The 23,761-nt window shown below is 40.2% G+C and overlaps 1 protein-coding gene across 9 annotated transcripts in view; it reads left to right on the top strand.

Moving 5' to 3' along the window:
• The window catches only part of lrch1 (leucine-rich repeats and calponin homology (CH) domain containing 1), a 313,647-nt gene that overhangs the window by 61,523 nt on the left and 228,363 nt on the right, over nucleotides 1–23,761 (top strand). For 5 of the 9 annotated variants that reach the window (XM_056389984.1, XM_056389988.1, XM_056389985.1 and 2 more), the window contains 4 exons: nucleotides 3,942–4,051; nucleotides 4,599–4,736; nucleotides 5,508–5,585; nucleotides 9,045–14,517. In XM_056389984.1, coding sequence (XP_056245959.1) covers nucleotides 3,942–4,051; nucleotides 4,599–4,736; nucleotides 5,508–5,585; nucleotides 9,045–9,338 — 620 coding nt within the window. In that variant the 3' untranslated portion in view covers nucleotides 9,339–14,517. Of the gene's footprint in view, nucleotides 1–3,941; nucleotides 4,052–4,598; nucleotides 4,737–5,507; nucleotides 5,586–9,044; nucleotides 14,518–15,547; nucleotides 20,912–23,761 lie in introns of those variants that run through there. The other 4 variants (XM_056389989.1, XM_056389987.1, XR_008829091.1 and 1 more) reach the window with 3 other exon arrangements.

Below are 23,761 nucleotides of genomic sequence, written 5' to 3'. Positions count from 1 at the left end.
AGGAGCAGGTTTACACTGGAAAAGGCTTAGATAGATAACAACGAGCTCATCCATCTGTATTATTATTGAATGGGAGAGGATTACTTTCTGTCTGCGTCAGTAAACATCAGCAGCAGCTGAAACAAAGTAGTTTCATGAGTTTGTACCGAAGAAAATTAGCGCACGATATTGTTTCTGTACAAACAGGAAATGATCCAGTGATCAAACTTTGACGTCTTTGAATTTTAGTAAAATATCTCAACGAGTATTTGATTTATTGCCATGAACTTTGATTCAGACGTTCGTGTTCCCCTGAGGATGAACTCCAACAACCTTGCTGATCCTCTGATTTTTTTCATGTAGCGCCATCATGAGGTCAAACTTTTCATTGTCCTATTCTTTGTTTTATGACCAAATACCTGCAAAACCAAAACCATTCCCATCAGCCTCAGCTGGACTTTGTGTTTACTGCTAATAAGCAAATGTTAGCATGCTAACACACTAAACTATGGTTGTAGCATTGTACCTGCTAATCCTGCTTTTGGTTACAGTTACACAGTTACATGTTCACTGTTTGAATTAGGGTTAAAAAAAAAAAACCTTTCCACATCCTGTTCAAACGACCCAATTTAATTAAAATAGACAAAAAAAAAATCATCGGAAATGCACGTAGCGTTAGCTTTGTCATTGTGCACATGTCAACCCACAGGCCAGACCTGCAGACCTGCAGACCAGCAGACCTGCAGACCTGCAGACCAGCAGACCTGCAGACCTGCAGACCAGCAGACCTCCAGACCAGCAGACCTGCAGACCTGCAGACCTGCAGACCAGCAGACCTGCAGACCAGCAGACCTGCAGACCTGCAGACCTGCAGACCTGCTGTGTTCACCGCTGACTGACTGAGCCGGTGAAACACAGTCTGCGTTCGGTTCTGTGTGTGAAACACTGACCTGGTCTCTGTCTGTCACAGTGAGCTGGCTTTTTAAAAACAATGACCCGTCAGAGGAGGAGACACAGACACGAGGTGCTGCAGGCTCAAAGTGTCCAGATGGCAGAGAGACAGAAAGACATTTACAGAGAGGAGGAGGAAGAAAAGGATGAAGAGTGGGGGGAGGGGTGGGGGGTGGGGGGGGCGCAGCAGCTTGTGAAATGATTTGACCTAGAAGATAAAACTGTGGAGATAAAACTATTTGCCCTTCATTATCTCCCCTCATCTCTCTCTCTCTCTCTCTCTCTCTCTCTCTCTGTGCAGCAGAGGGACTGAACGTCACTCAGGATTATCTGGGGTCAAACAAACAAACTCATCACTGAGTCTTTATTCTTGTTTGTTCTCAGGTTTTTCTCTGTTCTGTAAATTCAGGACACCTCCCTGAAAAGTCTCATGAACTTCCTACCTGCACCTGAGGTGATGAGAAACACCTGCAGGTCCATGTCCTCACTCTCTCTCTCCTCCTGCTGGGTCGTTCACCCAAATCACCAAAAACACATTTCCCTTCTGACCCAGCTGTATCACGCCATAAACATGATTTTATTTTTGAAGGTTTCACTTTCATCAGACAGTTTCACTATCCAAAAAACAAATATAAAATATTCAACAAAAAGTTGCCAAAGTTTATTTTCGAATTAGACAAGTCAGGACAAAATTTATAAAAATGAGTTCCAACTGGATATTGAGAAATTAAGATTTATGATTAAATGTCTTTGATAAAAAAACATTTTTAGAATATAAATTTATTCTGAAAAATAGTCATAGAGAGGTTTTAGTTTAAAATGTCTTTATGTAGTAAAACACTGGACGAAGTGTTTGAAAACCAAAACCATGACGTCCCTCAGTCATCAGACTCTGTAGCTCCCCCCTGTGGCCACTCCCAGGAACTACACAGATACAAGCTGTGTCTGTAGAAAATAGGACACTGAGGAGGTGTGTGTGTGTGTGTGTGTGTGTGTGTGTGTGTGTGAGTGTGTGTGTGTCTCGGAGTATGTCGTCATTTATACTTTACCGAATCTGATTCTGCTTCATGATTCCAGTTTCTGAGTTCTTACCCTTGTCTTGGTGTCAGTGTAGTGTGTAGTGTCTGTTCTACACAGCCACCTCTCTCTGCAGCCGGGTGGTGTAAGGTTTATCTGACTGTGTGTGTGATCACGTAGATGAATGTACAGTCAATCAGCTGTGTGTGTGTGTGTGTGTGTGTGTGTTGTGTGTGTGTGTGTGTGTGTGTGAGTGTGTGTGTGTCTCGGAGTATGTCGTCATTTATACTTTACCGAATCTGATTCTGCTTCATGATTCCAGTTTCTGAGTTCTTACCCTTGTCTTGGTGTCAGTGTAGTGTGTAGTGTCTGTTCTACACAGCCACCTCTCTCTGCAGCCGGGTGGTGTAAGGTTTATCTGACTGTGTGTGTGATCACGTAGATGAATGTACAGTCAATCAGCTGTGTGTGTGTGTGTGTGTGTGAGTGTGTGTGTGTGTGTGTGTGTGTGTGTGTGTGTTCAGGCTGTTATAACGCAGCACTGAACTCTTGTCCACATGACCGCCCCTGTGACAAAGCGCTGCGCTCTGACTGCATGAGTGCACGTCAATGTTCGAGCTTACATAAGCTTCCTACATCTTTTATGGCAGAACGGCTTTTTTTTTTTTTTTTTTTTCTGTGTCAGTGAATATACAGAACGTTAGTTAGTGTGTCCACGTCCACGCTTTCCTCTCTTACTCTGGTTTTGATGGAGGTTCTCTGCATCCAGCTGCTGCTCACACAGAGAGTCTCCAGCAGGATTTCATGTTCCTCTCTTTTGTTCCTCTTCTGTTATTTTATCATGGATCACTGATGATGTGGTGATTTGGTTTTGACATTAAATCAAATTCAGTTGAAAAGTGAATGTTTAATAAATGACCAGATTATATTTGTAACTATAACTACTATACTTCAGTGTAAAGCGTGTCCCAACTACACATTCAAACACTCTTATGAAACAATGCTAATATGACCTCTAGATGTGTGATAACACACGCTGAGTTTTTACCTGGCACCTGTTAGCTTTAGCTTCAGTGTGTTAGCATAGCATGATATCATGTGTGGAGCCGTCTAGGGAACATTTAAGACCCTTTTACAGGATTGTGGTTTTAAAACACCTCAGCTGGAAACAAAAAGTCAGTCAACTCACAGAGCTAACATTGATTAGCCAACTAGCTATAGCCGTTAAAATCAATTCCTTTAACGACCACTAGAGTCTGGCTCCAACAGTGAGTCAGTCCCCATAGACTCCCATGTTAAAATGTCCAACTTCACAGCAGAAATAAACATGTTTACAGCCTGGTACAAAAACTGTTTTGGTCTCTAGAGCTAATTTCCTCCTTCATGACACCTGTTTATAAAACTCACCTGTTTATATTTTATTAAGGACTAAGGTTATGGAGGATTGGGGGCGTGGCCTCTCTGAGTGACAGGTGGGTGAGCGTACGCTTGCCACAAACAGACATACATCAACGTCTCAGCTTCACACACTCCCCTCCTCTTTGCTCATTTTTGGATTAGCTGGGAGTTAGGAGGCGGAGTCAGACACTGCCAAGATGGCGACAGTGGAGCAGTTCACTCTGAGCTTCAAAACCGTTCTTCAGAAACCTGTGGGTGACGTCACAGAGGCTGCGTCCATCTTTATTTACACTCTGAGGCTGAGAATTACAGGTCACTTTGGTCTGCTTCTGAAATGAAGGAGCCATTTGATTGGTTATTTCCTGATGTGAACTCGTAGTATTTCAGCTCCTGACATCAGACAGGTGTTGAAGAGGTCCTGATTTCTCACCTGATCCTTTTCTCCTCAGATATCATGAATCGTCTCCGCCTGAGAGACGCTATGAGACTCATATGTTTCAGACTGTAACCAAGTCACTGTGTCCATGTGAATGTTTCAGTGTAACCTTACCTGTCCTGTTGTTGTTGTCGCCGTTGTTGTTGTTGTTGTGTTGCAGTGTTCCTGCGGAGCCACAAGAGTCTGGAGTCTGTGGATCCTCAGTTCACCATGAGAAGGAAGATGGAGCAGCTCAGAGAGGAACTGGAGCTGATGGAGCAGCTCAGAGACGTGAGACACACACTGATTACTACTGATCATTACACTTACAGCAGCTGTAAACATCCACTCACTTCTTTACTACACACCACAGTGTGCGTCCTTTGTGCAGTTTGATGTAAACATTTAAAAAAAAAAAAGAAACCAACAAAACAGGACTGGACCAGTCTTAAATGTTGGAGAGAGACTTGGCTGCTGCCCCCGATAAAACACAGACTCTTGCAGACGTCGGCACTTTTTTAGTGTTCAGTCCTCTCTGTCCTGCTGGACTCAGTCAGGGACTCTGTTGTCGAGTCGTGACCTTTAGCTCCAGGTGGTGGAGAGCTCTTGGGAAATGGTGTTTGTGAACGGCTGCTAAAAACAGAAAAGCCACACAACAAACGCTCTCCATTCAGACTTTTGCATAATTTCCTGTTGGAACAAAACAGTACAGTACAATAATGTATTAAATACTAACTGTAAAGAAGCTGTACACTGAGAGTGTGTATGGTGCACGGTATAGACTTCCTGGTTCAGCCTTAAGACGAGCCTTGTGTTTGTGTTGCTGTTGGTTCCTCAGAGCATCGAGAGCAGACTGAAGGTCGCCCTTCCCGAGGACCTCGGCTCGTCTCTGATGGACGGCGTCGTGCTCTGCCATCTGGCCAATCACATTCGCCCGCGCTCTGTCGGCAGCATCCACGTCCCCTCACCTGCAGTGGTACGTCTGACAGGAATCTGTTTTTATTCATTATCTCAGCTTCTCTCTGATAGAGTTTGTAAAAGTGGTGACAATGGAACTGGAGGTGAGTTTGTTTTGCAGTAAAAAAGTATTTTTCTGTTGTTAAAGCAGCAGACAAGTCAAGGTTATGATAGCTTTGGATTTTTCATTGGTTTTTATTTTTTATTTTGTGTTTTCACTTACAGTTTTTATTAGTTTCAATGTTAGTTTTAATGTTTTTGTAATATGTGGTATTTGTTGGAGCAAGATTCAAAAAGGTCAGAAAAACCGTTAAAAAATGTTTTCACTGAGGAAAGATGAACAACATCCACAAGAGACAACTATTACAGCTGTGTGTTAGTCAGTGTGTCTGTGTCATTAACCAGAAGAACTCAACTGGACACAACAACAACAACAACATAAACTGTAGCTATGGACACAAACATGTAAACATTCGACACAAGATGCAGCTTTAAGTGTAAAATGTGTGTAACTGTGTTTCTGAGGCGAGACGCAGAAAAAAACTAAAAAAAACAACAAACTCTAGAGATTTGAACCAGATTCTGAAGCGACTCAACATGAACTGGACTGTCCAGCTGCAGCTCTGCGGCTCATCACTGCAGCTAATTAACAATAAAATATTTGACACTACTTGATACTTGAAAATCTTTTCTTTTTCTTTATGTTGTAAGTTTTAGTTAACGATAACCTTGGCACTTGAAAATGATGACTGTTGTGTAAATGCCACGTTGTGCGACTTTGTGCTTCCAGCCCAAACTCAGCATGGCCAAGTGTCGGAGGAACGTGGAGAACTTCCTGGACGCCTGCAGAAAGATCGGTGTGCCTGAGGTAAGACACCTCCACCCTGTTAGTGCTCCGACAGCAGAGCCGTCGCCTCTCTGAACTGGGGGTCGTTTCTAAGTTTGTTCTTATGTCTCCAAAAATTCACCACAAAGAAATATTCTGGTGTGATACCAAACACCAGAGACTTTCTGACAGACTTTAAGTCCTGACTCACTCACACATATTTTTACCTTTAGGGTAACTTACACTTTCCAATGATATCATAATCTCAGGTGTTCATTGTTAATAAATGTCCATAAATCTCCTTTGAAATCATAGAAAAAATGCTCCTTACCTGCAGAACTTCCCTGAGAATCATCATGTTTTGAAGTTTTCTTCCGTATCACAGTGATGCAGCGACAGGTGTGTGTACATACAAGTGTGCACTGCAAACAGGAGCTGCTAGATGCTAATTCGGGCTAACTTACAATGGTGCACATGTGGCAAAATGTGAAATAAGCAGAGAAAACAGGGCTCAGCGTCAGGGGAAGCATGCACTGAATCAACATAGTTTATAAGAGATGAATGAATGAATGGATGCAGCCTCCGTGTTGCTGAAGGACATTCTGCCAATCAGCGCAGGGATTTGAACCAGCAACCTCCAACCTGAAAACACACCCCCAGTTCATCAGAGTAACTCCCCTGAGATCCAGCTGTCATACTTTGTTGTCAGCATGGTTTCAGTCGACTAATTATTCTACAGAAGCGGTAGAAGAAGCTGTGAAGGTGTCCTGCAAAATAAAGACAGAAATCTTTACGTTAATGTCAATGCAACATTTGCAGATTTAATTATCTTACAATTCATGTTGGTGAGTGAGATGGAAACTGAAACTGAGGATTTTTGCAGGACACTGATGACAACACTAAACTGTGAACCAGATCTGGGAGGAAGGCTGATGGTCCAACGTTTCTGTCATGTGATCTTGAATTAAATAATCCTGAAAAACGTCTTTTAAAATCAAAAAGAAAATCTGAACCGACTCCCTGGGAGAATAAGTCTATATCTATCCTTGAAATCAAAACTCGAGGAGCATTCAGCCTTTTCCCAGGTGTGGTTTCATTTTCCTACCTGCCTCCTTTTTGTTGTCATCGTTTTTAAACTCGGTCATTAATGTTGACATGTAACGCTGATTCATCACCGCTGTCATCGCTGCCTGTGGCTTCCAGCTTCCTCCATCATCAGGACGGCAGCTTCAGTCTGAAACACACTGGGTTTACTGTGTGTGTGGGTGTGTGTGTGTGTGTGTGTGTGTGTGTGTGGTGTGTGTGTGTGTGTGCGTGCGTGCGTGTGTGTGTGTGTGTGTGTGTGTGCGTGCGTGGGTGTGTGAGTTTTTAAATGTACTCGTGGCATTGTGCAGACTGGGTCTGTAAAAGGAGAACATGGTTTCTTGGTGCAGGTGCAGCAACTGTCCTGAATCTGTCCAGTTACTGTTCACGTGCTCTGGCCGGTGCATTCTGGGAAATACGGTTGCTGGAGAGAGATAACCAAAGATAGTCTGAAAGGTATAGTTCAACATTTCAGGAAATGGACTTTCACTTTGGAGTTAGGTGAGGTACTAGTCTTAGTACTTAGCTTAGCTTAGCATAAAGACTGGAAACAAAGGGAAACAGCTAGCATGGCTCTGTGCAAAGGAAACAACATCCTCCTACCAGTGGGGACCGGTCAATGAGAGACAGGCAGTTAAGCTGGTGACTGCTGGTCATTTGGACCATAATAACTAATTTTCATTAATAACTTGAGTTCATATCATCTGTCTTTAAACCAGGAAGTGAATCATTAAGTTTTTATATGAAGGTGAATGTTACAGAGTTGAAGGTGACATTTTTTACAAGTGGAATTTGTCAGGATTATTTGCTACTTTAAAAATGATTGTTTTATTATATTTTTTTGTGTTTTTATATTTTATCTGACCACGTTAATTATCATTTTAAAGTTTGTTTCTTCATATCTGCTCCGTTATTATTCTGGATCTGAGCTGTTTACCTGGTTGACCTTTGACCTCCATCTCTGCTGCTGCTTGCTGACTGTGTCCAGCCTCTGTTGCTTACTGGCCGGCTGCCTGTAGCTCTCACCGACCGCTTCTGCTAAAAGCTTCTCCGAGCTAACATGCTAACCGCTTCTATGCTAACGTGCTGCGCTGCTGGCTGACTGCACTGGCTTTCCCATCAGCCACCTCACCTCCTCATTATGGTCTGCTTCCTGAGAGAGAGAGAGAGAGTCAGAGTCTCTCCGTCCTCTCTCAGCAAGCAGCCCCTCTTGTTGCCATGGTAACCCCTTGCCTGCCTCCACTTCCGCCCCGCCTCACCCCACCAGCTCACACTCTTATCTGTGACCTTTGACCTCTGTGTCCATCGGGTAACCTCCTGCCTTTTCTTTCTTTCTCTTTTTACTTTCCGGCTGGAACGCACCACGTCTTCCTCTTTCTCCTCTTCCTCTTCCACTTCCTCCTCCTCCTCTTCCTTCTCTTCCTCTTCCTCCTCCTCTTACCTCCTTTCATGTTCTTCTTTTCCTCTCACACCTGTTTCTTCTTTCTCTTTTTCCCTCTTTCCTCCTTCATCTACTTCCTCCTCTATTGTTTTTCTCTCGTCCTTTATTTGTTTTTTAACATCCTCTGTTTCGTCCTCACTTCCAATCTCCTCCTTTTCTCCTCTTCCTTCTCCTGGTTTTTCATACTTCTTCATCTTCTTCCTTCTGGGACAATATTTCTCTCATCCCTTGTTCTTTTCTTTCATCCTTTTTTCCATTTCTTTGAACTTCTTCCTGCACTTTACCTCCAACTGTTCCTCCATTTTTTACTTATCCCCTTGTTTCTTCCTTGTTTCCTCCTTGTTTCCTCCCTGTTTCCTCCCTGTTTCCTCCCTGTTTCCTCCTCCTTCATCTTTGTTCCATCTTCATTTCCTTTTTCCCCTCATCCTTCTTTTCTTTTGATCTTTCTCTCTTGTTTCTGTCTCACCATCATCGTGTTTCTTCTTCACCTCTGATCTCCTCCATCTCTCCTCCCCTCCTCACCTCTTCTTCCATCCTCTTCCTGTTTATTCTTCCCCTCTTGCTTGAACTTTTTTTCTTTATCTCCATCCTTCCTCTCTCCTCTTTCTCATCATTTCCTTCACCTCCTTCATCTTCATTCTCTTTTTTCCCTTCTTCTTCTTCTTGCCTCCTTCTCTCACCATCATCTTTTTTTAACTTCTTTAAACTCTTGCACTTCTTTTCCTCCAACTTTCCTCCCTCCTTATTGTTCATCTGTTTCCCATCTGTTCTTTCTCTCATCTCCTTCCTGCCTTTGTTTCCTGCTCTTTCACTTCACTCCCTCCTTTATTCTCTTCCTCCCTCCCTCCTTTTCTCTTCCCTTGCTTCCTCTCTTCCCTCCCTCGTTTCATTCCCACCATCTCCCCTTCTTTTATTGCATTTATTCCTCCTTCCCTTCTTTCATGTATTTCCTCCTCCCTTTCTAATGGGGGCGCCAGTCTTCCCTCTGTTCGCCCTACGACATCACCCAGTGCCGCCTGCAGCCAGTTCGCGCCACGCTTCGGGCGCTGGTTGCCTTGGATACAAGATCTCCGGACAGGAAGCGGGAAGGGCCGGTCTCAACTCCAAACCCCGCCTCCTCCGGGGTGTCAGAGACTCCCTCGTTGGTTTCTGTCACCACTCAAACCCCGCCCCCCGCCTGGCAAATCTGGGACATTGTCGGCTCAAGCTTGGTTCACATCCTCTGCCTAGTTCTGCTCTTTGTGGCCTATAGCTGGAGCGAGCTGACGTAACCGTGACAACTGCCTCCTGTCAGTCACCTGCTAGCCCCGCCCTCGTTCTGCGCAGGCTCCTCCTCCTTACTTCTGCTGCATTTATGTCACATGGGAAAAATCATGCTCAAAATGAAACATGAGTTGCTGTAATGATCCGTCCATGAAAAATCCACAGTCGTCGTTCTGTGTCAAAATGATTCTTAAAGTTTATCTGAAGCTGAACTGTGACTTAAATCAAGTGCGTGTTTTCTAAAGTTACAGTGTTTTTCTATGGAAATCCCTCTTCACCGACAAGATCGTTTTTATGCTTTGATGAGGTGGAAAAGAAACAGAGTTAGTGAATAAACCTTGATGTACATGAATCATGAGACTAAAATATGAAACAAACAGAACTGTCAGATTTCCATAATGTTTTCCCATAGACTGTAAATAAAGATGGACGTAGTCTCCATGACATCACCCACAGGTTTCTAAAGAGCGGTTTTGAAGCTCAGAGTGAGCTGCTCCACCGTTGCCATCTTGGCAGTGCCTGACTCCGCCCCCTAACTCCCAGCTAATCTAAAAATGAGCAAAGAGGAGGGGAGTGTGTGGAGCTGAGACTTTGGTGCATACGCTCACCTACCTGTCACTCAGAGAGGCCACGCCCCCAATTCTTCATAACTGTAGTCCTTAATAAAATGTAAACAGGTGAGTTATATAAACAGGTGAGTTATATAAACAGGTGAGTTATATAAACAGGTGTCATGAAGGAGGAAATCAGCTGTAGAGACCAAAACAGTTTTTGTACCAGGCTGTAAACATGTTTCTTTCTGCTGTAAAGTTGGACATTTTAACATGGGAGTCTATGGGGACTGACTCACTGTTGGAGCCAGACTCTAGTGGCCGTTAGAGGAACTGCAGCTTCTGGTTCTTCCGTGTTGGCTTCATGTTTCAGCCCCTGAGGTTACTGCCTGTCTCTTTCCACCTGGTTTTCCGTCGTTTGAGCTTCGACTGGATCTTTTAATGACCTCATCTTCTTCTACTCATATTCACTCAACATGAGTGGAAATGGGCTAAATTTTGCACTAGATTTGGATGGAAATGCAGCTACAGTTTTGCTGAGCTGTTGTGGACACAGTGCAGGACTGTAACTGTGTAAGATTCTCACCTGATTTCTTTAATGTATTTTTGCACAGAACGAAACCTGTGGATTCTGTCACCCATCACTTATATTGAATTTCTCTTTGCTGCCACTATGGGCAGTTACAGCGACCATTAATGCTTTCAGTGCACATACGGGCATGTGAGTGTTGTCTTACATTAGACTTGATAAAATGTGAGCTTTTCCTTCAACATTCCTGTGGACAAATGTGAGCCAGATGGTTACGATTTACACAAAACCAAATGGATGTCTAAAATCTAATTTCATGCCATTTTAATTTCAGTAAAACTTCTATAACCAGAATAAACCAGATCAGTAAATCCTCTGTCCATCCCATGTGAGACGAATGCAGCCTCAGCATGAGCTGACGTCTCTGCTCCTCACCTTCTACTTCATGTTTGATTTTCTTCTTCTTCTCCTCCTTCTTCTTCTTCTTCTTCGCCCGTTTGGAAACAATCAGCTCCCATCAGACATGTTTTTGTGTCTTCGCAATAAACTGACATTGAAACTCCTAACAGAAGCAAGGACGTGTGAAATCAGCAGGTTACTTGAAGTCACTGATGTCTTATCAACATGTTGTACAGCAAGGACGTCTGACCTGAGCAGGACTGAGAGGGGCTTTGTTTTGTTAACTTTCTGGAGCCAATAAGAAAAGTTACAGTTTAACAAAATCACCGTCTTATGTGTAAAAAAGAGAGATAACAAGATCTAAAACTGTTCCAGTATTTACACCTCCTCGCTGACGAAGCAGAGTCAGTGGTAGTGTTCAGATTTCTGATGCAGTTATAAATTAATACTGTTCATAGTGTACAGTATTTAGCATAGAGTAGCCTGGTGTTACTGAGTTGACAATAAAATTTGACTTAAAGCAGAGATATACTTACTTTTAACTACGCATTTGCATGACGGCTGCCTCGCATGTCCTCGGTCCGTTTGGAGCGGCGTTTGTTCACAGAAGAATGTAACGCTAGACGTGTGAAAGATGCAATATGCACATGAACACTAGGGGCAGCGTAGGGACGGCAAACTTGGTGTGTGTCACAGGGAAAATAATAAAGCATTTCCTTAATTTCATATCTTAGTAGACATTAATTAATAGGCCTCCAGTGATGATAAAACCCACTTACATCCCATGTTTAGCCTGATTTTACAGCACTGAAGGTCCAGAGTGTCACAGAAAGGCTAACAGGAGAAGCTAAATGACTAAGCTAATTGATTAGCTAGAAGAATCCTCCAGTAACTTGTATTGAATGATTACGTTCACGATGCATCCGGTTGTCGGTGTGAACACGTGGTTGAAAAGCAAGTATATCTCCGGCTTTCGTTGGCTCCAGTTTACTCTGGTACAAATCTCTCAGCAGCCATCATGGAGGCCTGGTGGACAATGGGCTGGAGGCAGAGGTCTAAATGTATAACAACTAGAACTGTTGTCATAACCATTTAGTTATGATGTAAATTTAAAAAAAGTGTTATAGTATGTTTTCAAATGTAGGTTCACATGTACAATATTCAATATCTTAAAGTACTAAAAAAGCAGTTTCTTTGCCACTAAACCACATTAATGACTAAGCTGAAACCTCCACATTATGTTACAGATTCAAAGTTTAAGGTTCAATTTATGGCTTCGTGAAAAATGGAAACACAGAGCGACCCTCTTAATCAACCAATTCTGATGACATAACATGGACATTAAAACCCACCATGGGTTGAATAAATACCCTTCATATCATCATCATATCATTTATCTTTATCTTCATAGAGTTTGCTCAGTAAAGCTAACAATAAGCTTGCTAACTACCAATCAGGCATTAATGTTAACATGGTAAAGGATGAGTTTTTAATAGGCACTTTAGCTAGTGTGCTAATATTTCATTTTATATGTAACCTAGAAATCTAAAAAAAAAACATTCAGTTTTAATCTTTTGAACTTAGACATATTTTGACTCAGAAAATCCCCTGATCAGACAGGAATTAAACATGTCTGACAAATTATTCAGACACCACCATGTCGTAGTTTCTGGATTACGATCAGACCTCCTGAAGAGCTGAAGACCTCCAGTATGACCTCCAGATGGTTCTGCTGAAGCCCCTGTTTTATCACTGCAAAGATATTTTTCAGAAAAGCCAATAAGAAAGTTTTCATTCCACCAATATTCAACTTTGACTATCAGATAATTGCCTGCACAGTTAGAAACTGAAGCTTCAGAGTGGCGATAGTTACAGACTGGATGTTGTGTTTTCATGGTGGGTCCCGTAATTTCACCAACATTAAACTGCATAAGCACATGATCCCTGAATGGACGAGTTCAGTGACTCACCACTATTGAGCTGCACAAGTTGTGATTATGAAGAGTAAACGGAAGCCATATTTCAGTAGTTATTGATTATTTAAATCAGTCGGATGTTATTTTGTGTCTAATTATTTAAGTTATTTGAGTATGAAGTTTTGAAAAATGTGGATTTTGTTTATTTGTTTATTTAAATGAAATTTAAACTTCTTTTGAATTGACATCAGCTAACTCGACTGTATCCTGATATGCAATGTGACTGTTTTTGGAGAATATTTGAAGGGCTATAGACACTAGATGAGTTTATGGAGTTAGATCAATATTAGTCTTCTTAAGATGTTTATCTTAGAGGGTTTGATACGTAGAAGATTAGCAGCATAGCGCTCTGTTTGTATACCGAGAGGAAAACTGAGGAATATTGATATTTACGAACGCCCTGAGGGGCCAGTGAGAATTGTGATTTAAGAACAGGTGAAAAAAAAAGTCTGTTCTTTGTTTGTTGTTGTAATACTCATTTCAGCCACAAGAGGCTTTTTATTTCTCCATCCACTCTGAACATGAGGTAAGTTTATTGTGTGTTAGCAAGTTATGTGACATTACTGTCATGTCTTTCTTTTGGCTAGAAATGTAAATTGTAATCAGCATTAATCTGCCGTTAGCATTAGCAATATTCAATAAACAGCAACCAATTCTACATCTAATAAATTACCAAAATCAAGATGTGTCTAAAGTGTTTTGTATAGTTATTATTAAAAGTACAAAATTATCATATTCTCTTAGCAACTGTCCAAATGTCCTAGTGATAAGTTTTTTTAAAAAATTCTTTATTGATAAAACATCCCATCTCTGTTATTATGACCACGTTACAGTTAACTAATGTTAGCAATGCAGTCAACTCAACCTAGGTTGTAGTGGTTTATTAGACATGAATGATATGTTTTGCACTTGCTAGCTAGCGGGCTAATGGATAACATTAGCATAGATAACGCTAACGTCATATTAACCCAGATTAAAATACATTTATAGCCTAAAAAAGACATGACTAATGTTACACAACATCCTAAGACACAGTATATATGTACCTTGTGTTTAGAACACACAGAGAAATTAAAAATCACCTGTGAGTGGTGCACATCACCCTCTTGTGGCTGAAATGAGTATTACGACAACAACACTTCTTTTTCACATTTTTCACTTGTTTCTCAAATGATAAAAAAATTTAAGGAACTCCAGATTATTCTGGCAAAACCTTGTTCCACCTCGTCTTAAGTCACTGGATCCGAAAATGGATCAGCTGAATTTATTTTTTCTCACTTTCCTCTCAGGGCTTCCGTAGATATTTCCTGTTCCCACTGCAACTTTAAAAACATAATTCTGCCTGACAGCTGGTTCCTGGACTAATTCACAGAAACTGAATGAATACAGATGCGTTCACTTTATGGTTTGATGACACGGAAACAGAAAACGCCTTGTATTTATAACGTGTACAACACAGAATATTTGACATGAACCAGTGTAAGCTGCTGATAAAATGTACATTTCTGTGACCGCATGTATGAATGTGATGATTTAAGTTGTTCAGTTTAATTTATTCATATTCTGTGAATTAATTCGAGCTGTAAGTTACATCAGTTGCCTCATTCTCTGCACAGATGTGTTAACTTTGTGCTGATGTGGGTGGACTTCCCGTGGGAGGAGGATTTTTTTTAAGCCTTGTGTATGATATTTGACGGTGTGAAAGTCAGAGGTAATAAATGCAGTTCAGGCATGTTGTCTGTTCTACAGCGTCATTGTTCTAAAGTAGAGGTTATAAAGTCTTAAAGGAAACTACAAGTGAAAACCAGACCTGAACCAGGTCTTGAAGAAAAGATCAGACACTTAAGGAAATTATCTTATTGACTTTCTTGTTGAGAGTTTGATGAGAGGAGCAACACGACTCTCATATCTGTCCGTCATGAAGCTCGAGCCAAGAGATAGTCCAGAACATAACAAGTTGGTGTTTTTACTCTTTGTGTTTTTGTACTGATGAACAGTTTGTGAATAACGAACTCTAGATGGTCGACAGATTTTTCTTCTTCTTTTTTATTCCCCCGCACCGGCGACAGTCAGGAGACACAGTGACCGAACTTCTTCAAAGTTGGAACAAACCCAAGGACGAACTGATTAGATTTTAGTGGTTAAAGGTCAAAGGTCACTGTGACCTCACTAAACACGTTTTTGGCCATTACTCACAAATTCATTCACTAATTATGAAACAATTTAATTCAAATGTCTATAGGGATAAAATAAAGTAATTACATTTTATATTCAAAAGGTCAAAGCTCAACTTCACTGTGACATCATAAAGTTCTGCAAAAACACTTCTGACCATTATTCAACGCTGTAACTCAGGAAGGAGAGACTGTGACCGTATTTCCTGTAACTTCGCTGGTTGGTGGAGGGATACAACCGTGTTTTGTTTTTTTGGGGTTTTTTTTATCTTTGGAGCAATTTCCAGACTCTATGCTAAGCTAAGCTAACTGCCTCCTGACGGTAGCTTCATATTTAACAAACATCTGACTCTCAACAAGAAAGAAAATTAGTAAAGTCTATATTCCCCAAAATGTTGAACTATTCCTTTAATCTAAGGTTTTCCCCTGAAGACGAGACAGTTGGAGGTCTTCACACATTGTACATGAACACCTGAACATTTCTGAGCATTATGACTAAATCCTGTGCTTGGCCTGCTGTCTTGTTTTTCCCTCTTCCTCTCCTCCATCTCCGTCCTTCCCTCCGTCCCTCTGACTCTGCTCTCCCAGGACAAACTGTGTCTCCCTCACCACATCCTGGAGGAGAAGGGCCTGGTGAAGGTGAGCATCACGGTGCAGGCCCTGGTGGACGAGGCCTCCTCCAAACACGCCCTCCTGACGTGAGCGGCAGAGACGGGCGGCGCTTCCTCTGACTGACACGTACAACGGACGCACACCTGGATCGACACGCCGGACGCCACGACACGCCTCTGTGCTCATTCCGCCTCCCTCTCAGTAACAGAGTGATTTCTTCTATTTAAAGGTGTTAAGGGAACTAAACGATCAGAGGTGGATTCATTTACTAATTCACGAGAGGGAACTGAATTAATTTAGTGACAAAGGAGCCAAAACTGACCAGTGTTTGACCGGTCGTAGGTAAATGATGTGTTTTATATCAGTTTCAGGGTGTGAGTGAAAAATCAACTCTAACATCCACGTCTTCAGGTGAACACAAGGAAAAACAAGCAGATACAAACTGAAGGGCATCAAAACAACTCCACTTTGTTTTATTTTATTTTTTTCTCGATTAAAAAATTCCTACACCAGTTGGTACCAAAAAGTTGTGACCCAGTATCAGGGCCACGGTGACGTGGGAGGGGAAAATCTTTCATTTCAAGAATAAAGTCTAAACCAGTGGTCGGCCACTGGTGGCCTGCAGCGACAATATCCTGCCTGTCAGATTATTTTGATATTCAGATTTAGCTATAATGCTCAAACAGAGAATCTAACTCCACCTGAAGAAGCTCATTTTACTTTTATCCATGTTGAGAGTGATTGACAGACAAACAGTCACATCAGGCTGCACAGCTCCTGGTAATGAAACACATCATGGCAGCAACATTTATCCACAGAGAATCACTTCCTCGTTCTCTTTTGTTTTTGTTTTTTTGGCAGCAACGCTTTATTTCAAGCTTTTATTGTGAAACGTTCTGACAGGAAGTTCCAAAGTTTCTGTTGTCAAACGTATAGTATGTGACTGTGGGCCACAGCTCCACGTTTCCACAGTAACAAAGTAAATACAAGTTTAATTTTTATCAATTAATTTTTTAATTAGCCTTTGATTATGATCTGACACCTAATGGATTAGAAAACACTCACGTGCCGACCACTGGTCCAAATAGTTTCAAAAAAAGTAAGAATAGATTTTTAATTCAGAGAAAATAGATCAATCGTATAAGACAAAGTCATAATTAGGAAAAAATTACACTATTTCAAGAATTCATTCTTTAAAACTGATATTTTCTCCTAAAATTACTTAATTCCTGAATTTTGTTGTAATATTTTTTACAATTTGTTTTAAATTTTTTCTTATAATTTTACATATTTTTCTTTGACATGACATTTTGAAACTCATGTTTTTGTTCATAATCCATGGCCCTAATACTCTGTTGTACAAAAACATGAGCAGATTTTTTATTTTTTAATTGGTATTTGAATCCGTGCAGCGCTTTAGCTTCACTAGCATTCAGTCTGAACCATTCAGCCGTAGCAGCACCAACTTCATCCCTTCACCTGTTTCTATCAAGCAGTCTGTAATTTTACAAACCAGATCATTGATTATAGATTTTTTTTCTACTGAGGTTTCAGGTGACGTGTTACTGTGTGAGTATTTAGCGTGATGCTCTCAGTTCCCTGAAGAGAATAAAACCAAAAGTCTTAACACAGAGGGAGACGACTTTTAACCACAATTTGTATTTAAACATAAAGATATTTATAATATAAAGAGAAGCTGAAATCATGTGTTTGGGTTGTTGTACACATCCCAAAAATATTTTTCTCTAATATATTTTAGGTATAATTGTGTATGTTTTATAAATGTTTGACTTTGTGTGGAGCTCTCTGCATCTCCCTGACCCAGGTCTGAGTCTGTGCTGTGGCGGGGGAGGGGGGGCACTAATCTGTGTTTATCAAGCCTCTGAAACTGGTTCTGGTTCTGGGTCTTTCCTCACTCGCATCTGTGAGTCTGTGAGCTTAAATCTTCAGTTAAACCCGCAGTTAAACCTGCAGTTAAACCTGCAGTTAAACCCTCAGTTAAACCCTCAGTTAAACTTTCAGTTAAACCTTCAGTTAAACTTTCAGTTAAACCTTCAGTTAAACCTTCAGTTAAACCTGCAGTTAAACTTTCAGTTAAACGTTCAGTTAAACCTTCAGTTAAACCTTCAGTTAAACCTGCAGTTAAACCTTCAGTTAAACTTTCAGTTAAACTTTCAGTTAAACCCTCAGTTAAAGCTTCAGTTAAAGCCTCAGTTAAACCTGCAGTTAAACCTGCAGTTAAAGCCTCAGTTAAACCCTCAGTTAAACCTGCAGTTAAACCTGCAGTTAAAGCTCAGCAGCCAGTTGCAGCAGCTGTGTGTAAACTTTGAACTTAGTGAGGGAGATACACAGAAACTAAAGTTAGTCACTGTTATAGAGTTAAGATAGAAAAAACATTTATATCTACAGATCCAAAATCAATGCAGCAGAACAAGAGAAGTCATTTTTTCTTCTTCCTGGCGCCTACATTACCCACAGTGCAACTCGACTTCAACAACAGTTCAGTTGGAGATTGGAGTGCATTATGCTAGTAGCAGTGAGCTAAAAGATGGAAGTTTTCCAGAGACTTTATTCGATGTTTATGACCATATGTATGTGATACAGCCTCCTGGTAACGAAGGTCATTTACTGAAGTAACAGACATTCATTACTTTTAACTGAACAGTCTGTTGTTGGTCTCTTTCTTTCACCTGAATCCTTCCGTCTCTGTGATGCTAATGAATTAATGAATTAAGCTATAATGTGAATAGAGACGCTGCATCTGATCATGATGGTGAGTTCAGTGTGAAACCAGTTAAACCATTATATTTACACCAGCTGGTGCGACAGGCTGCAGGTGTGTAAACATTGATCCTTTGTCAGCTTCCGGATTGAGAGACGCTTGATAAATGTCAGAGGTGTGTTTGATTCGTAGGTTTCAGGATGAGGCGGGTGGAGGGTCTGTGAGGAGGAGATCTCATGTAGCCACACCTCCGGCTCCAACAGTCCGCTGTGGTTTTTAAAAACTTCCTCAAACACTATGAGATTTAAAAACATAAAAGCAGACGGTCTGGTGACTGTGTCACTGCTGTGTGGAGAAGATTTGAAGTTGATGTTGAGGCGAAGTGTTCATGTGGTCCAGATCCCTGAGGTTCAGACCGGAGCTGTCGCTGCGTGAGACTCTGAGACTCACGGTGGGTTTGGGGTTTACTACACTGTTGATGCTTCATTCCACAGCCTGCTATGTCAACAGTGTGCGTGTGCATGTTTGTGTGTGTGTGTGTGTGTGTGTGTGTGTGTGTGTGGTGGTGTGTGTGTGTGTGTGTCAACAAGGGAGTTGCCAGTCGGCCTTTTGAATTCTGTGGCGATGCAGACTTGGACCAAACCAAGACTTTAAAGGGGCAGTAACTAACTCTTGACCTTTGTCGCCCTCTGCTGGCAACTACAGCAAATCACAGCTTCCTGCAGCTCTGATGTCACTGACTCTGTCTGGTGCTGAACAACCACAGACACAGCTGTGGACACAGGCAAAGCCAGGGTGGAGCCAGATGGAGCCATAACCCACCAAAACAAAAGCTTATCTAGAACGACCAATGGAAACTACATTCACCCATTCACATTCATGCAGCGCTTTTCTGTCATACACACACCGATGATACACTCAGCATCAGAACATTCGGTCTGAGGACACTTCGAAATACACAGACATGGAAATACACTGACATTAAAATCGCATTTAAAGAAACAATCAGGAAATCAGTCGATCAGGAAAGACGGGATCAGCTGCAGCATGACATCAGAGCCTTGGTCTCGTTAAGTGAGTCCATCCGTCTCTCCTTCTTCAGACTGGATCGTTAGTGTGAAGTGCCGCTCAAATGTTTGAACAGGTGAAATGAAGAATGTGTGAACGACGTTTTTGGCGGGTTCAGGTTCGTGGTGAAGAGTCAGACGGTGACTGAACAGTGTTTGCTGACACACGGCTCCAGGTCTCGTCACAGATTTACTTACTGCCCCTTTAAAACCCAAACGCCTGCAGGTCTGGGATCATGTTGAGTTCCCTCTAATCTCCCTGATGAAGCGTCTGACGCTCGTGAACCAGCAGGCCTGTATGAATGAGTTTGTTCTCTGTACATATGATGCAGCTTGGTATCCAAAGCTTGAGCTACTTTAAAGATTCAGCAGTAAAAAAAAAAAAAAAAAAAGAAAAAGAAAAATGCTTCCACTGGATTTCACAGTTGCCAAAACAATTACTTTTCTCTCTTGTGATGAAACTATTTAAATGTAAATGTTATTGATCACAAGGATTTCCTGTTGTGGAATTGATATTTGAAAAAGCAGTGAGTTGTGTATTTCACTTTTTCTTCATGTACTGTATATTTCACCATCAAACACTCTACTTTAAGTCTTCATAATCAGTTGCTGAACAATATAGATAATCAATATCAGTATCATATAGATGTATTTCAACACTATGGGCAGCTTGAATATGTTTTATATTTTATATATCAGCTGTTAATATCTGGTAACAGCATTATTTCTCCTCTTGGCTAAAACCTTTAAAATATAATAAACAATTTCTTTTATTCCTGATATGAAATCATTTTAATTTAACTTTGAATGCCTGCTGAAATCAGTCAAAAATGAAATAGCAACAATATCAGGATCTTTATGTCAGCCATAATGTTGCAGATGTTGACGTCTGGAACAGAGAAAATACTTGTAAATTTAACGTAAAGAGAAATAAGAAGTCTGATGATTCACTTTGCTTGTCTGTAATTCTTCATACAATCACAGATTTCACTCACGAATCACATCGTCACAGTGTTTTTGGGAAAGGCAATAAAAACCACAGTGGCTGCCCCCCCCCCCCCCCCCCCCCCCCCCCCACCAGAATCTGCACTTTAAACTTCTGTATTTATATCTTTGTTTTGGCAACTGAGAAAATCTGAAATCACTTTTAATGAGAGAACAGAGTTGAAATGTGATGCTGATGTAAATGGTGTAAATGTGCAGTGAAAATCCTGCTGAACACAAAGCAGTGTTGTTGTTTTTTATGTCTCTTCTTTTGTATATACAGTATATTATACTGTCCAGAAACGGCCTGTACTCACATTTTTGTACTTTTTTCTGACTGGGAGCAAATTTATTTTTATGTGACTTGTTTTCAGGTTTGTGGAGATTTTGATGTAACATACCCTTTTGTAACTCTTTGTGAACCTTTTGTGTAATTTGTTGTACAGCAGCTCAGATTTACATGCATGAAATGTCCCTTTAATGTCGCCTTAACTGCTGTGAATACTGTATATACTGTACTGTATTTCTCATCACTTTATCAGTAAAGACCTCATCTGTCGAAACAAACACACTTGTTGAATCACTGCAGCCACAGAATGAAAACGCACAAATGTTGACACTAAAATTACTTTACTTGCTATTTAAATCAAAAGGATGGTGGTTATATCTAAAAGGTCAAAGGTCAACTTCACTGTGACATCATAATGTTCTGCAAAAACACTTCTAGCCATTATTCAACACTGTCACTCAGGTGGGGGAGGTTATGACCATAGTTCCTGTAACTTGTCTGGTTGATGGAAGAAACAAACACGAGGAGGTGATTCTAGTTTACGTTTAAATTTCACAAAAATTTGAAATGTAGAAAAATGAGTTCACATCTATCTGTGAAACTTGTGTGACCTCAGTAATAAATAAGCAAAAACTAAAAAAAGATTTACACTAACTTAAACTTGAACTCAAGTTTTACTCATATCAAACCAGGGCAGTCGTTCCTCTGACTTCATAGAGTCAAGGTTCAAACACCTCAAATGTGAACAGTTCACAAATCATCATAACCAATCAGTAACTGGCACCATTAATGAACTCTGTCATGCTTAATTTCCAATTAGAAGAATGGGACACAAATAGAAGCGATGCTCACATGATGCTTGTATCACTAAAACAAAAAGAGGGTTTACAAACAAATCTGATGGTTGATTTTGTTTTTAAGGACCAGGGTTATTGATGTGTTGATTGACAGCGAGACAGACCAATTGTGTACAAGCCTCATTTACACAGTGGGCAGACTCTGGGAGTGAAAACCCAAATGTTCACGGCTCAGGTATGTTGATATCAGGTTATTGGTACTTTTGTTTATTAATCTTCAGGTTGTGAATGTTTTGGTACTTTAATATTCAGGTTATTGATACTTTTTTGTGTTCTTATCCAGGTTATTGATGCCTTGGTGCATTAATATCTCCTCTGGGGAAGGACAGTTTCAGGTGATGCTGACAGCCACAACAGCCACTGAGGTCGAAGGCCGAGCAGAATGGAGCCATGTATCCAGGTGCAGATGGGCTCCTCCCCCAGTCGCTCACAGGGAGGAGGATCACCTTCTTCCTTCTGCTGGGTGGAATCGTGCACGGGGCAGTGCGAGGAGATCCAGGACAACACTGACACAGTTACACATTTTCCACCACACATGGAAAGACACTTTTTGCATTGTGTTCCAAATGAACTGATGAAGAAAAGGACATTGTTTTGATGAGATTAAAAGGACATTGTTGAAATGACTGAATGACATCTCTCCAGATCTCGTCCGGACAAGATGTGAAATAGATGACTGTAATGTTGCATATTTACTATTACTGCTTGGTTACTGATTGTAACACTGACTGTGTTTGATTTAGATTTTTAAACATAAAGTGATTGACCATGAACTTATTTCTAGCCCTGAGCCCTCATGGATATAAATGAAGGACATATGAAGTTATTATTAGCTACAACTCTGTCACTGTTTTTTGGGAAAAGTGACGGGGAAAGTGAGGACACTCAGCGAACTCACGTTCAATTTTATATTTGTATGTTGAACATTGGTGATTACTGAATATTGTGGAACAAAAGATGTGGAAAAAACTAAATGAATGAAAGTTTTATAATGTCTTGAGTTGTAAAATACTGTTTATGATAAACATCAAAAAAATATTGTAAAATATAAACGCCAAAATCATCAAGGTATAAGAAAATATAAAAATGTCAAAAAACATCATATTATATTAAGGCATAAAAGTGCTGTAAATCGTCATAGTATACTAAAATAAAAACATCAGAAAAACATCATAGTATCGTGGGGCATAAAAATGTCATAATATGTTAGGGATAAAAACATGAATAAACGTCAAAAAACAACATAAGATAGTAAGGTATGAAATTTCTGTACTGTGACGTTCTTTGACGTTTTTTTGACTTACAATACTATAATCTTTTTTGACATTTTTATACTGTGATGTTTTTTGCTGTTTTTATGACGTATTATTCTCGGGCATTTCATGAAGTTTTTATGGCTTATTATATTATTACGATCCATGTCTTATGTGTCGTCTAACATTTGTTGGGGTTTTTATGCTTTACTATACTATGACATTTTTGGACATTTTCATGCCTTTCTGTAGAATGATGTTTTTATTCCATGGTTTACTTTGATGTTTTCATGCCTAACTACACTATGTCATTCTTATGCTTTTTATACCATACTATACTATGTCATCTTTATGACTTTTATGCTATACTATGCTATGAAGTTTTTGTGACTTTTTATTTCTCACAATACAATGACATTTTTATGACTTTTTATGTTTTCCTATGCTATGAGGTTTTTGTATCTTTTTATTTTGTCGTTTTAAAGACTTTTTATGCCTTACCACATTATCTACTTTTTATGCTTTACTATATTTTGACGTTTTTAGGACTTTTTATGCCCTACTATACTATGAAGTTTTTATGACTTTTCATACTTTACTTTACTATGTTGTTTTTTTTATTTTTATGTCTAACTATACTTTGACGTTTTTATGACTTTTTATGCCTTATTGTACTATGTTGGTTTTATGCTTTACTATACTATGATGTTTTTATGGCTTTTTATGCCTTACTATACTATGATGTTTTCATGACTTTTTATGCCTTACTATACTATGATGTTTTCATTACTTTTTATGCCTTACTTTACTATGTCGTTTTTATGACTTTTTATGCCTTACTATACTATGTCGTTTTTATGCCTTCCTATACTATGACGTTTTTATGACTTTTTATGCCTTCCTATACTATGATGTTTTCATGACTTTTTATGCCTTACTATACTATGTCGTTTTTATGCCTTCCTATACTATGACGTTTTTATGACTTTTTATGCCTTCCTATACTATGATGTTTTCA

Source organism: Seriola aureovittata, chromosome 11, assembly GCF_021018895.1.
Source record: "Seriola aureovittata isolate HTS-2021-v1 ecotype China chromosome 11, ASM2101889v1, whole genome shotgun sequence".
NCBI lineage: Eukaryota > Metazoa > Chordata > Actinopteri > Carangiformes > Carangidae > Seriola > Seriola aureovittata.
The sequence above is the reverse complement of the archived record's forward strand: the minus strand, read 5'-3'. Positions and strand labels throughout refer to the sequence as shown.